Below are 14,497 nucleotides of genomic sequence, written 5' to 3'. Positions count from 1 at the left end.
TTGTGTCATTCAGTACCTTTGATGGATGGCGTCATTTCAATGAGCTTTTAGAAAAAGGTCGTCTGATCACCTTCCAAAAAAATCACATAATGTCCGCGCTGCTGATGCGGGTTGCCACATTTGGAAGTACCGCGGGGTGAGTCAATAATCCCCGGGAACTCGCCATTTCTTTAATTCCTGCTCTCACTTCAAAGCTTCCGAGTACCGTGCTCTTGCTGATCAAAAGTTTCTTTTACCCAAAGTAAGATCTTTCACTTTACCTTACCAAAAATAAGAGCCGGCCAAATTCGAAACAAGAGATTCAGTACTACTATCAACAATCTAACTTGATGAAAAGTCTGTCTCCATGACCCTACGAACAAGCCCAACAATGACTCCAGAAACTCCCAGCCTTAAAGCTCACCCAAGCGGGTTCTCCATGGAGAATTCTGATCTCCACGATCAAACCCAACGCCTCTCCTTCCCCAATCTAATCGCAGCCTATCTCTGCCTCTGCGCCTGCTATTTCATATCCTATCTTGACATGAATTCAACTACAACAGCTCTCCCAACTATCTCAACAGCCCTTTCAGCAGGAACGACAATCACATGGGCGGGCACTGCCTTTCTACTCGGACAGACAGTCTTCCAACCACTATATGGCCGCATATCTGACATCGCTGGACGCAAACCCGTACTACTCGCATCTGTGGGATGTATCTTCTTGGGCGATCTTCTTTCCGGCTGGGCGCGGAGCGCTCTTTGGCTATATATCACGCGTGCACTTAGTGGAATTGGGGCCGGTGGGATTAGTTCGTTGGTTGCCATTATTGTTAGTGATCTGGTTAGCTTGAAGGAGCGTGGGAAGTATCAGGGTATGGTGAGTATTGCTATTGGTTTAGGTGCCCTAACAGGGCCATTTGTTGCTGCCAGTCTTGTACAGAGGGGTGAGGATGGTTGGAGGTGGGTGTTTTGGGTTCCCTCCATTCTTGCTTTGGTGTGTGCGGTGGTGCTCGTGTTTCTTTTGCCTTTGAAGCCAGTGGTTGGTAGCTGGCGGGAAAAGGTGAAGAAGATTGATTGGTTTGGAGTTGGTGCTTCTGTTACGGGGATTATTCTGCTGCTGGTATGATTCTATGATTTGATTGGCAATTTTCATTGACCGGTACATGACTGATAATCGATTTGGACAGATTCCAATTAACTCCGGTGGGAGTATATGGTCTTGGCACAGTTCTTTGATTATTGCGCTACTCACCCTTGGGGGCGTATTTATTGTTCTATTTGTCTTCAACGAGGGTCTACTTGCAAAGATCCCACTCATGCCATTACGCCTATTCCGAAAGCGGTCTCTAACCATTATGTTGATCTCTGGTGCACTCCACGACTATGTCTGGCAGGCAACACAGTATTTCATGCCGCTGTACTTTCAAAAAATTCGTGGTTATTCCCCTCTGGAGAGTGCCACCTTGATTTTACCATACGTGTTGGCGCAAAGTCTTGCTGGTGCCGCGTCGGGGCCTTTGATGAGTCGATTTGCGAGGTACCAGATATCATTCCTATTCCACACTGCACTAACCTGATTCCTTAGGTATTCACCAGTTCTGCGTGCAGGATTTCTTCTTTGGACACTCGCAGCAGGTCTCCATCTACTATTCACCCAACATACTCACGTCGCAATCTATGTTGTGGTCCTTGCAATTGAAGGTGTTGGAGTCGGCTTCGTTCATCAACCGGGTAACCTCTTCTTGTTACCATTTTCGACAACCCAAGTTTGTTGACCATATAATACCTAGGACTTGTAGCCGTGCAAGCTCTCTCCAGACCAGAGGATCGTGCAGTTGCGACTTCCACTCGAAATTTGTTACGGTCTCTGGGATCTGTCTTCGGCGTTGCCATTTCAACTGCGGTACAGAACACTGCTATACAATGGAATTTGCGCGGTACCATTCCTTCGGACCTTCTGTCAGAAGTTCTGGATGGAAACTGGAGTACCAGCGACGTTAGTACCGAGGAGTACCGCTCTCAAATTCTCGATGCGGAAATGAAAGGGTTTCGCGTTGTCTTTATCATACTCATTCCTCTAATGTGTCTCTGCTTTGCCGGTAATTTCTTTGTCGTCGATACAGTGCTCAAGGGTGATGTGATAGAGAAGGCCCAGGAGAAAACGCGGACTTTAGATGGGAGGATGGTAGAGCATTCAAGTCAAAATGGATGTCCTGATAAACAGACAGAGGTTTAAAGATTGGATATTTATGCCAAATTAGAATGTTCAAGACTCTGTTTATACCCGATCCTTCGACAGATTTGCAAGCATCGTTCTCGATCCTCATACCATTTCTTTCATTCTCGGTTGATCTCGTCTATGGTCGTTTCTATGATGACTGGATATGAGTCTGATCTGAGTTGACAATGTACTAGTGGTGTCGGGTGTCATGTGGCGGAAGGTTGAAAAATGTATCTACTTATTGAAACGTCTATCTTGACTATGTAGTGGAGAGTCAGCTTTCGTCGCTCAGACTCCTTCTGTGGCCTGAGGCATACTTGGCAAATCAGCCATACGAGGAGACGGGTAAGCTTGCTCTTCAGCTACTTCTATAGCGAGATGATACAACATATTGGGAGTAAATGACTTATTGGAGAGTGAGGTGTGGGCCGTGGCTGCTACCGATTCTGAAGGGGACCATGTTTATGAATTTACTGACTGAGTCGAATTTAGATTCAATCGCATCAAAGACCAAACCATTCTAATGCTCGACGAACAAATATACTGGAGCTAAGAGGTGAGTAAGCTGGTAAGGCGAAGTCCACCGGGATAGTTCACCCTCGTCTTGCATGATATTATTGACTGGGTACCCGTTGTAGCAAGGATCGGAGAAACCATATACCGGATGTCCATTGTTGATTGCTGGAAGAACGTTCCGCCGGAGCCGTCTCGGCTGACTCTCCGCTCGTTGGTCTGCTGGTGGATCCTGGCGACGAGATTGGTGGTCCTGGAGACGGGCTTTGGTGGTCTTGGGCCGGGGTTGATGGATCCTGGGGCCGGGGTTCGTGGTTCCCGGCGACGACCATGGTGGATCCTAGATACGGTCTTGGTGGTTCCTGGCGACGGGATTGGTGGTCCTGGAGACGGGGTTGGTGGATCCTGGGGCCGGGTTGGTGGTCCTGGAGACGGGGTTGGTGTTCCTAGCGACGGGCTTGGTGGATCCTAGAGACAGATGTGGCTCCAGGATCCAAGGTAGAGAGCCCAGGAACGATGTCTCGCTCCCAGGAGTGATAGATACAGTTCCTGGAGGACATTTAGCTCCCAGAGGCCGTGAGCATGATCCTAGGAGCAATGATCGAATAGCTCTCCGGCTCGGCATATCGTAGGTTAATCAGAAAGACAGCTAGTTGTGTTCAGACCAGAACAAGATAGGCAAACGCAACTAAGTGCGGCGGCGTTGAAAAATTGATGAGCCGCTCATTTTCGATGGCGTTGGAGCTCGATTCAACACGTCCGAGCTCTCGGCTTGGTAGGGTGAGGAAACGGATGCCCTTCAAGAAATGTTATTGTGGAAATCGGGTGGGTTGGTTTATCCTGGACGTGTGTTGACCATTGCACACGACGAACTCGATAAACGGTGAGTAAATAGGAAGTCAACATTTGTTAAAGGCTGTTTTAGTGCTCACGGTCCTTGTCCTTTATGCGCATGTCAAACGTCAAGGAAGCTCTCGGTGAATGTTTTACTCGTTCGAGGAAATTTACTTGATCACCACGTTAGCAGCAAAGGAAGGACGGTGTTTATTAGATGTTATTGGCTTATTTGTCCCCACCTGGTCTGATGTCCGTGCATTCCCTAATACCCTGCCACCCCCCAAAGTCTACCAGCGAAATTTTTTCACCCAGCTCTTTACAAAACTGTCCTGAGCCAATATCCAATAACGTGACTCTTGTCTGTTATGTTTCCATGGCAACCGATATTCAGTCATGCCACTTGACAGAGAACGGATCAGCCAGGGTGCATAAATCTTTACTCTCCCACTGCCTTTGATTCCATCTGCTAATAATCCATCCCCTCAAGCTTTACTATAGAGCGCGTCGATGACTTGCTCTTACAGTCAATTGCGAAATCTGCTTCCACCCTGATGACTGCTTTTCTTTTCTCGGGCCCCACTGCCAAGTCCCTAGCACAGATCTTGTAATGGCCAGACCACACTAAGTTGAGGGCCACCGGAAAATACCGGTTACCACAACGATCAAGCTTGACCATCTAAAATTCAGAGCGGAAGGTGTAATATTACGGAGTAGATACATTACCGTACACGGGCATGGCACACTGGCCCTCAACTTACTGTACCCCGATCAATAGATGATCTGCGCTAAGGCCTTGGCAGTGGGGCCCGAGAAAAGAAAAGCAGTCATCAGGGTGGAAGCAGATTTCGCTATCGACTGTACCACCACTCGGCTGTTCCTACAATCCTAGAGCACCGATCGTCTCAAATGCGACTCGAGAGCGAGGTTCATATGTAAAAGAGGCGGCTATCTCACGTAATATCCGTTAGTAGTGTCTGAATTGGGCCAAGCGTCACATGTAGGACCGTCGAATATGTTCCTGGAGCTAGGTATTATGTTCCCAGATCAGCGCAGGGCTTTCCTACAGCCCCACACGGACACAGTTCCTTGCTGATTAGCTAGGGAGCTTTGAGAACGTGGAGTTTTTGGCAGACCTCGTTGACAATGATGGTCTTCTATCAGACCGGGTGGGTCATAGCGGGCATCCTCCCGGGACCGTCAGCTGTGCTGAGGACTTAATTGAACCGCATGGAAGTCGGAATTTGTCCAGATAACTGTCCTTTTTCCAAACTTTGTCCCATTGCTTCCTGGTAATAGTACTTGTAGACAAGAGAAGCTTGCAATCGAACGACTGGAACGTATTTCCCAAGCGGGTCGCCACCCCAAGCGGGTCGCCACCCCAAGCGGGTCGCCACCCAACCATTTAATTCTATATTCATGAAGCATTTAAATAACCATAACGCCTTCGTATTCAATTCAACCCCTATCTGGACATCTATTAGCCCTATGGCCAGGCTTTCCGCATACACTGCATTTATATTGCCGTCTGTTGGTGCTGGCACCGGGCACCGAAGCCGTCTGTGTGGGTATTGTAGAGCCTACCCCATCACCTTCTCTATCCCCTTGCACACCAATGCCTTGCCCATGGGCTTCATGAACAAACATACCCTCAGACCTCTCTATCTGTTTCTTAGGTAGCTTCTTTTTTCGTAGTTGCTTCTTATTGGTAGCCCGCAAATCCTTGATTTCTTTCTCTAACAGAAGCATACTTTTCATCACCTGCTCGCAGGCCTTATATGCCTGATTGATGACCTGTTTGGTAGGCGTTGGTGGGCTTTTCGACCGATATTTCAATAGCTTTCTAGCTGATTTTGCATGTTTCGATAGCTGTACGATTGTCGTTGGTGTTTCAGGGCAATAAATGCTTGATTTGCTTGTGGGTCGTTCAATGATAGGTGTCGGTGACCGAAGCTGAATATTTAGCTTTGATAGCACTGGTTCCGCATCTAATGGGACTAAACCAGTCGCTTTAAATGCATTCTGAATAGTCTTAGCCTGATATGCGTCTGCGCGTGCTTGTGGGTATGCTTCAAGGAAATCAAGCTTGTCGATATGGTTGATTCCCATACGCGTCTGTTGGTCTATTAAGCGACTGTATGATCGCTTTAGAACTGCGAAACAGCCTACATCTAATGGCTGTAATAGATGCGAGCTATGCGGTGGCATGCATATAGGTATAACGTCGTTTTCAGCGCATAAATGATCGAATTCAGGCGTAAGGTGGCTTCCATGACCATCAAGGATTAATAGCCTATACCGACCACGCGTATGGCTTGCGGTCAATGGAATAAATAGCATTTGAAGCCATCGAAGGGTAATTTCATCGGATGTCCACCCATTTGGGCTGACCTCGAGGCGCCAGTCGGTAGGCGTATCGTAGAACCATGATGCTAGATAGCGTTTGCCTTTAAATATAATCAATGGCGGCAATACCCAGCCTAAAGCATTAACTATTTCTACTGCAGTCACCCATTCACGATTACCTAGCTGTAGAACAGATCTACGGCCATAGTATTCAGCTCTGGTGACTACCTTTGCGGTAGAAACTAGTCCCATTGCAAAGCCTGTTTCATCGAAGTTGTAGATATCATCAGGTAGGATACCATAGCGCGTAATAGTATCTTCCACAAGCCGAAACCACCCACGAAGGATCCGTGGATCTTCTTGTTCAGCCCGCTTATAGTTATACCGACGTGAAAAGCGGGTTTGGATAGATGGTGTACGGCTGATATAGTTTCCAGGCCAGTTCTTGCCAACACGGTCGGTACCCCGCGATGCAAGCAGTAAATCAGCCATTTCGCGTACCATACTAGGCCTAGGGGCTGCACCGCGGTCATCCATAGAAAGAATCCACTTAGTAAGCGTATCCTCTTCTAATTGAGTCAATTTATGACTGTTGGCGTGGATAGTAGTCTGCGAAAGGCGGCCATTGACGCGGTCGCGTAGCGTGGATCGCGGTATGCCATACGTACGCGCAGCGGCCGAAGTAGAAGAGATCGTTTTGTTCTGAATAGCCTGAATTGCTAGCTCGATCCTACCCTCTTGTTCGATAGAATCTTGCTTTGATTTAGAACGAATTGGTAGCATAGTGGGTGATTAAACTGGCAGAGAGATACATGGGGACGCGAAAATTAATGGGGTGGCGACCCGCTTGGGGTGGCGACCCGCTTGGGAAATACGTTATACTGCATCTATCTTTTATTTGAAAGGAGTTTTACAAGGAAGCAACGCTGACGGGGGAGGGAAGAGGTAGTGGGAAAAAAACCAATTAAGTGAAACTTTAGCATCGGTCAAAAAGTTAGCAAGCGATTTTTAAAGTTGTTGGCCCAACTGTGAAGGCAAGATACGGCCTCATCTGCAACTGCTTCAGTACTGAAAAGTCGCCAAGCCGGGAAGATAGCGGATTCCGCAGGGGTAGATTCCGCCCAGGTTTTAACTTCCTGCTATGCAAATTTTTCAGGAAACTTTCCCGTTATTAACAAATGAACGACCGCCGCATCCAGTGCGACGTAAGGTTTTACAGTTTGCGGATTCTCCTGCAGTACATATGCAATCACAGCGTCCAACGGGAAGCGGCTCTGGTTTCTATATTCGGTCAGTCAGGCTGTAGAGGGAATGAAAGAGAAACTGTGACTGATATCTTCTTACCCGCTTCCTTGCTGCATCGCAGGAGGAAGCTGGGGCCGAAGAAAGAAACATACCACCACCAATACTCGCCGATTTTCTTTTCATTGTGGAATGATTTGTGGAGTTTTCTCTTCTCAGCTATTCCAAGGCCTCTCGAGTTGCATAACTTACTGACAGCGTTTCTTTTTAAAGCAGTGTTCGCTATGCCCCGTTGACGCTCGCATATAATTTCTCGTTCGAAAAATAGGAACAGAGAAACCCTTGCGATGCGGAGTTTCACGTCATATGCGTTGTTGTCATTTTGCAAATCGAGTAAATAGGTCATAAGCCCAGCTCGATCCTGTCCCGGGGAAGACTTTGAAGATGCGGCGGTGTTCCAGACTGGCCCGTTCCAGAAGCCAGAGACTTTCCAAGCCCCAAAGTAATTTTCCAGAAACGCAGCGAGATCATCGAGGAGAAGACGATCACCTGTGCGCTGAATTTGGCCTCTTTGTTGAGAAGTGATCTCTAGGAAAGCCGTCCATATTTCACTAGACTCAGCCGGCCCATTATCGTCCATATCCTCAGCCAACTGTGTCGGTGACGGACTTGTTAGCTCCGAAGGGGGCTGCGATAGGGGACTCTGCGAGCCTAAGCCTTGCTTATATTCCTCCCCTTCCGAGGAATGCGAGGTTACCGATTCCGCAGGGGCACCGGCGGAAAAGGTCTTAAGTGAATGACCCGTGGTACTGGGAGTTGAGGAATCGTAATCTTCGAGACTGAAAGCTCCTAGGAAGTCTATCAAACTTCATTTAGTTAGGATGAGGTATTTTCTGAGTGCTGTCTAGAATACCTTAGGCAAGTGAGGGGTCGAAAATCTCGTCATAGGCGGGTTAATCATCTGTGCTCAGGGGCGTGCTCCATTTTACCCAGTGAGCAAAAAGCGGCAAGGGGTGAGCACTAAAACGGAAAGGGAAATCAAAAAGTGCCAGACATTATCCAGTATATGCGATCTAGCATGGAATCCTTCTACCAATTCATCCACTAAATTGAACACACTACAGCTTTAGACCTTCAACCAACTAAGTCCGCTTGAACGGACCTTCCATGACTCACAACAACTTATGCCGTCAATGCCCAGGCCAAGCCCCCCATGATCAACGGAAGAGCCGCATTCTGTCGAACATACGAGATAGCTCCGTTAGTGCTGTCTGCAGTTGCTGCCGTACCCGAAACAGTCCCCTGTAACACCTCAAATTAGCTAATTGCGCTCCTTTCAAAAACTATGAATCGGTCAAGTACATACCGTGGTAGTTGTAATAGTGCTAGAGCTTGCTTTGGAAGAGCTGTTACCACTCGCAGTGGTAGTGGCGGCCGCTCCCGTGGTAGCGGAAGATGGGCTGGGGGTAGCATCGTCACTGCAATTGCTGGCCGCTGACTTTACTTCGGTGCCATAATACTTCCAGATATCATATGTCTTGGCACATTCCAAGCAGGATTCGAGATAGGATGTGAAGGTTGAGTTGTCGCAGTAATTGGCAGTCTCTGACATAAGGATGACCTCGCCTAATTGCAAAGACTTAGTGGTCTGTTCTTGGGTGGGCACAATTTGCGTTGTTATTTTAAACTCACCACAGGCTTCATGGCAATTGTAAAGGGGAGATCCTGGTTCAATGTCTTCGCGCACTTGAAGCAAGTTTGGCGATTGAGTGGCGAATGCAGAGGAAGCCACCAGGGCGAGAAGCGCCGTCGTGGGAATATAGAAAGGAGTCATCTTGAGTGAAGTGAAGAAAAATAAGAATATTACAAGAATATTTTTTGTTCGTAATGGCCGCTGTGAGGTTAAAAGACCGTCGCTGAGCTATGCGACGCATTTTATAGCAGTCTTGGAGCGGGCCGGAGCTTTCGCCAAATTATGCCGTTACCGCTTCCTCCGGTTTGACTTTCGAAGTTAGAGCTAGGTACTTTGCCCGGCCAAGGCTCTATGTGTCTCCACAAGTGTGGCTTAAGGCTAGCCTCTTGTTCCGTCATGGCTGTCATTTAAGCCCCCACCCGATTCAGGCATCATACGAGCATATGGCGCGTTTTCTTCCGGGCTCGACGAAGATCAAGAGTAAAATGATTGAAACAAAGTTTTTAAACTCTCATGCTCACGAGCTCCCCGTAAGTCTTTTTGGTCTTCAAAAACACGGGCACTGACCGAGAGGAATCGTGTCTAGTGACGATCGATACTTCTTTTCACACGACACTAAACAGGAACCGAACTCCGCCAAGCTCGGAGATAAATCACATAGCGCCAAGGAATCTTCTCCGGTCACTTTCTTGGGTTTCATTCGGAACCGACCGACAGTTAATGGTAGCGAGAAGAGGGGCTGGGATCGCGAATCACGAACCACTTGATCTTATCAATCTAATCTCTCCACCCCGGCGCATCGCCTTCCGGTCATCTTCCGGTCACCACGTCTGATCAAACTCTGCTAGAGCATGTGGCTAAAGCGATGCTAGAGCTTCCAACAGCTTAATACCGGGTGTTTACCACCAATTAATATGTTTCCCGTCCGCCGCTACCATGAATCTCCCACGCCGTTCTGTCTTGGGCCGCTTTCATTTCCCTTTTTGGGTTCTGCTGTAGAATTAGTACCATCGTATATCCACTAGAAGACTCATTGTGGTGACTAAGTAATGTGAGTTCGAACAGGCGGTTTAATCTTCGCTGGGAAATCTTGGGCCAGCTCCACCTTTTTGTATGGACTGCCACGCGGGTGACTCGGTACGTCCTGCCGATATGGTCTGTCCGTCGGAGAACAGCATACCCTCGTAGTTATTTTTTCTGAATCTCACTATATAGTCCCATCACCAATCCTTCTCCTCTGCTTGCAACCAGTGCAATCCTATTCAAGTTTTTCTGACCCCTATACCACCGACTTAGCCATGATGCGGCGTTTCTCAGCCCTCCTGGCTCTTGCCAGTCTGTGTTTCTCCAATGTCAATGCCGCTGATGATGCTACTGATATGGGACCTGCGGCTTTCCTCTGGCCATCGGATCGGCTTTGGGGAGCTGTGCAGGATAATACTGCGCCCTGCGGTTCCTCTGCCGGGGTAACAAATCGAACAGAATTTCCTCTGAGTGAGTTAACTACATGTCAAAGGGTATCTTGAGGTGGCGAATGTTAACCCTTTCTAGCGAATGGTGAGGTGTCTCTTGTTCTGCAGGATGAGTCCTACAATGTCAACCTAGCTATTTCTTACCACGATAGTAAGTGCAGCTCACACAAAACAGCAATCCAATACTCACTCTAACAACCAACAGACCCGACCTCAAACAAGGACTTTGTGACCCTCGTCTCATCGAGCAACTTCCCTGAACTAGAACCCGGTCACGCATGCTACGCAGTGCCCAACCCACCATCCAACATCACCTCCGGCGCCAACGCTACACTGCAGCTATCTTACCTATCCACTTTTGACACGGACACGAACAGCACTTACTACGCCTGTGCCGATATCAAATACGTTCCGTTAGCATCTTTTACTACCAACGTGCTGTGCTTTAATGTCAGTGAGTCGACCGCATCCAGCTCAAGCACGAGCACGAGCACGAGCTCCTCTTCGAAGTCTTCTTCTGGGGGATTATCTGGTGGACAGATTGCGGGCATTGTGGTCGGATCTGTGGCAGGCGCCGCCATCATTGCTGCTGGCCTGTTCCTGTTGTGGAGCCGTCACCAGCGGAAGGTTCAGCGGGACAAGGTGGTCGCGGTTAGGATGAGCGATTGGAATGGTAATCAGGTTCAAAAGACTATATCCGGCCAGTCTACGGCGGTCTAAGCATTTGGTCTATGCTTGGTGACATTTTGTGATGCAGTGTAACGATTTGCAATGTGATATGTCAGATGGGGACAATTGATTCTTTCTCAGCAGAGACAAGTTCAAACATGAACTTAGATAGATTGCTCTGTATCAATCTTGTGTTTTGAATATGCGACCCAAAATCTATTTCTCATCAGAAAAAGATGGCTCTTGGCTTTCTATTGTCTTTCCAATGAGCGAAATATCAGTAAGCCGAACAAAGCCGAACATTCTCCGCCGCGTCGCGTGGACGGTCTATGACGACATTCTCCGCTCTCAGATTGAAAACGGTGAAAACAGGGGTAGGGCAGGCCCTAAGGGCCCTTGCACTGCATTATAACTAAAATTCTCAGGAGAAAGGTTTTCAGTTACCCAACATCCTCGAGATTAAGAGAAACAGCCACAATGTCAGGAAAATCACTTTCTAGTGATGTTTCTCTTCACTTGCCCTGAAGCTGACATTAGCGATTCGTTTTTCTACCCCGCACGCCCTCCTTATTAACAACTTGCGATCCGAGCCTCCGTTGATGCTTTTGCTTCTCCTGGAATAGATTTTACCGAATCCAGGAACAAAATATCGCGACGTGAAGCGAGTATAAAACAAAGGAGAATACTTCCGTGGCGGTTCACGCCACCCCCCACCGGCGGGACCGCTCCGACTGGTTCAGGTAAGGAGCCCCCGTCTCCCTTCAAACCCTCGTGATCCTATCGCAGCTCCAGTGATGATACCCATATTTTCCATTTTGCCTCTGAACATCTTTGGAGAAACTTGACACACCATAACGTTTCAAGACGGGTCTCTGAGTAGCTTGAAAAATTTTCTGTCATGTTGGCTTTCTTTCGTGAACGATCACTAACCCACTTGATCTGCTCAGGATTTGATTCTACTCGCTTGGTGCTGATGCAATATCGGAATTCGGACATGGTAGGACTCTTTTGTCTTGGGCCCCTTGTTCACAACTCGAGAAGATGCCCCAAGACAATTGGGTCAATCGCTTTGCAGTTATATATCGCAGAGCCTAGACTACCGTTATATTAGCTTCTAAGTTAATATAAAATAAACCTATTCATTTTCATTCAAATTAGACCGTGGAGAGTGAGACAACCCCTAGTAGCCTACTTGTGCAAAGGTCAGATTATGTCCTCTTGCCCCATCAAGGGGATAGTTAAGGTTATGGATGATGGTCTACACTCAGAACTCATTAAAGTCCTGCGCCAGACACCTTAACCTTCATGCTGAGTGGGCATTCTCATCCTAGCTTCCTGCTTATTGACACTATTCATTTGTTCCTGGCAATACCTTAATTCCATCATTCAATCGCCGCTTTGCCTCATATATTGCTTGAGCGTTCCTATCTATGTTGTCAACTATAGACATCCCGAATCCCTGAAAAAATATCTTGTCGTATGTGTCCTTTTATCTCAGGTGCAAATCTCACTTTAGTAGTCGCCGTGGCTTCTTAAGGGCGTATCAATATATAGTTCCTAGTGAATCAAAGCCCAAACGAGTCACCGCGGAGATCACCTACCTAAGACAGACAGGTACGTTAATTTCACATTTCCCCCTGAATGCTTCTTGAGTTCTCCTTTATGATTTATTTCAGGCAGCAAGTCAAATGGAGACGGCCCGTCTACGACTCGATCCGATCGGCCTGTGCCACCGGGACGGATCCCACAGGATCTGGCCAACCCCAGAAGCGACACACTGGGCATAAGTCAGACGCGAGGTCCACGATACATCCCAGAGAAGATAACAACTGATTCAATAGTTCAAAAGGAACCTTGGAAACCAGAAGACAGACTCACCACTGGCTTTCAGGACTTGTACCAGAGAACCAACACGACAGTGGCAACTACGCACTCTTCAAGGATAGAAATAGCAACGAGAAGATGATGATCGGCGTGGTAGGGTTGCACCATATCAACCGCACTCGGAGATCGGGTACATACTCCACCCTGCGGCGTGGGGCAAAGGGTACGCGACAGAAGCTGGGGGGCATTCATCCAACACTGCTGGCAGACCATATCAGATCGCAACACCGTCGAAGGAAGAGTAGACGAGGATAAATTAACTTCAAGAAGCGTACTCCACAAGTGTGTTTTTGTGGAGAGTGAAACTGTTATAGGAGGGCTGAACGAGCATGGCTAGATTCCCCGAAGAGGAATATGGTTATTTATAGACTTCAAAGGACTTGAATGCGCTTTCATAATTAAGAGGATGGACTATATTACAGTGTATACAGATCCTTAACGGACCCAAAGAGTATATCCAGTGCTCTAGAGAGCAATAACGAGACCCAGCAAGCCAGCGGCACCAGCAAGGCTCATGGCAACACTGCCAGTGGCGATGGGAGCACCACCGGTGGAGGTGGAGGAGGCTGCAGTGGCGGAAGCAGAGGCAGAACCTGAGGCGGCAGAAGTAGAGGCCGAGTCGGAGTTGGACTTGCTGGATGCTGCAGTAGTCTCAGCAGCAGACTTGGTCTCAACAGCGCCAGTCGAACCAGCCCCAGCGGCAGACTTAACCTGAGCGGTAGCAGTGGCGGTAGAGTCGGCATCGGCAGCAGTTGTGGCAGCAGCATAGTCGAAAAGGTCGGCAGTGCTAGCCCATTCCTTAACGCTGGCGGGCAACTTGTTATACCAAGCGGGCATAGTTCCAGCCTCGATGTCGGCGATGATCTTGGACTCCGAGGTGGGGTTGGCGAGCTCGTTGTACCATGACGCGGGGATGGCGGTCTCCAGAACAGTCAGGATGGAGCTGGGGACGTTGGCGTAGGCAGCTTGGAGAGCGCTGTCGGAGTCGGAGTCGGAGTTGGTGACGCTGGAGGAGCTGGTCTCCTGAGGAGCCGGGGCAGCCAGGGCCAGGGTAGAGAAGAAGAGAGCGGCGGCGACCTTGTACTGCATTTTAACGAGTGTGTAGTAATGACTGTCTAGTAAAGAGCGTATAGAATAACAAGAAGGGATCGATTAGAGCAAAGGAATTGGGATCAGGAGATATTTAACCTCCGTCAGCACGACAAAACAGCCTCATCTCTCCTCTAGCGCTTACAGGGTAGGGTCTCCAAAGGTAAAAAATAGGGCCTGGACCCCACGAGACACCAGATTTGGACCCTTGGAGCCTGATTGGGGGCAATGTCGCTAAATCTTGCGGTTTTCACCACGCGAGGTCTCTTTGAGGCTTGGTTCCGCCCACCATTGGACGCCAGGTTCCAGACTAATCTCTTTCTAGGGAGGTTGCCCCGGACAGGACCCCTTTAATTCCCTATTCCCGACATCTATCGCATCGCGTTTTTGGCACACATCAGGCACGAGTCAGATAAGCCTTTCCAAGCCTTCAACCATGCGGACGAGTTCCCATTGTGGTCTATTTATAGTTTTGCATCGGTTGGAATTCTAAGAGTTCATCGGTTGTGCAACGCGGGTCTCGGGCACAGGATGTGGGCTCGACATGATACG

General features: G+C 48.4%; 5 protein-coding genes across 5 annotated transcripts; 3 read left to right on the top strand and 2 right to left on the bottom strand.

The window, feature by feature from the left end:
* Positions 1 to 370: 370 nt before the first annotated feature.
* Positions 371 to 2,218, top strand: N7443_009122 (uncharacterized protein; the record flags this gene model as incomplete). The annotated part of the gene is made up of 4 exons (XM_056889178.1): positions 371 to 1,102; positions 1,170 to 1,519; positions 1,568 to 1,713; positions 1,773 to 2,218. 4 exons carry the CDS (start codon positions 371 to 373, stop codon positions 2,216 to 2,218), a joined length of 1,674 nt encoding a protein of 557 aa, XP_056738480.1.
* A 649-nt stretch (positions 2,219 to 2,867) lies between these two features.
* N7443_009121 (uncharacterized protein) lies at positions 2,868 to 3,188 on the top strand (the record flags this gene model as incomplete). Its single annotated transcript, XM_056889177.1, has 1 exon — positions 2,868 to 3,188. One exon carries the CDS (start codon positions 2,868 to 2,870, stop codon positions 3,186 to 3,188), a length of 321 nt encoding a protein of 106 aa, XP_056738479.1.
* A 5,132-nt stretch (positions 3,189 to 8,320) lies between these two features.
* N7443_009120 (uncharacterized protein) lies at positions 8,321 to 8,972 on the bottom strand (the record flags this gene model as incomplete). The annotated part of the gene is made up of 2 exons (XM_056889176.1): positions 8,321 to 8,440; positions 8,505 to 8,972. The coding sequence occupies 2 exons, from the start codon at positions 8,970 to 8,972 to the stop codon at positions 8,321 to 8,323; spliced, it is 588 nt and encodes a 195-aa protein (XP_056738478.1).
* Positions 8,973 to 10,129: 1,157 nt separating this feature from the next.
* N7443_009119 (copper acquisition factor BIM1-like domain-containing protein) lies at positions 10,130 to 11,023 on the top strand (the record flags this gene model as incomplete). Its single annotated transcript, XM_056889175.1, has 3 exons — positions 10,130 to 10,325; positions 10,383 to 10,454; positions 10,509 to 11,023. The coding sequence occupies 3 exons, from the start codon at positions 10,130 to 10,132 to the stop codon at positions 11,021 to 11,023; spliced, it is 783 nt and encodes a 260-aa protein (XP_056738477.1).
* Positions 11,024 to 13,321: 2,298 nt separating this feature from the next.
* N7443_009118 (Oxidoreductase FAD/NAD(P)-binding) lies at positions 13,322 to 13,945 on the bottom strand (the record flags this gene model as incomplete). The annotated part of the gene is made up of 1 exon (XM_056889174.1): positions 13,322 to 13,945. One exon carries the CDS (start codon positions 13,943 to 13,945, stop codon positions 13,322 to 13,324), a length of 624 nt encoding a protein of 207 aa, XP_056738476.1.
* Positions 13,946 to 14,497: the final 552 nt, after the last annotated feature.

Source organism: Penicillium atrosanguineum (assembly GCF_028827265.1).
Source record: "Penicillium atrosanguineum strain IBT 20685 chromosome Unknown utg000007l_segment0_segment0, whole genome shotgun sequence".
In the NCBI taxonomy this organism is placed as follows: Eukaryota; Fungi; Ascomycota; class Eurotiomycetes; order Eurotiales; family Aspergillaceae; genus Penicillium; species Penicillium atrosanguineum.
This window is presented reverse-complemented; position numbering and strand designations above follow the sequence as displayed.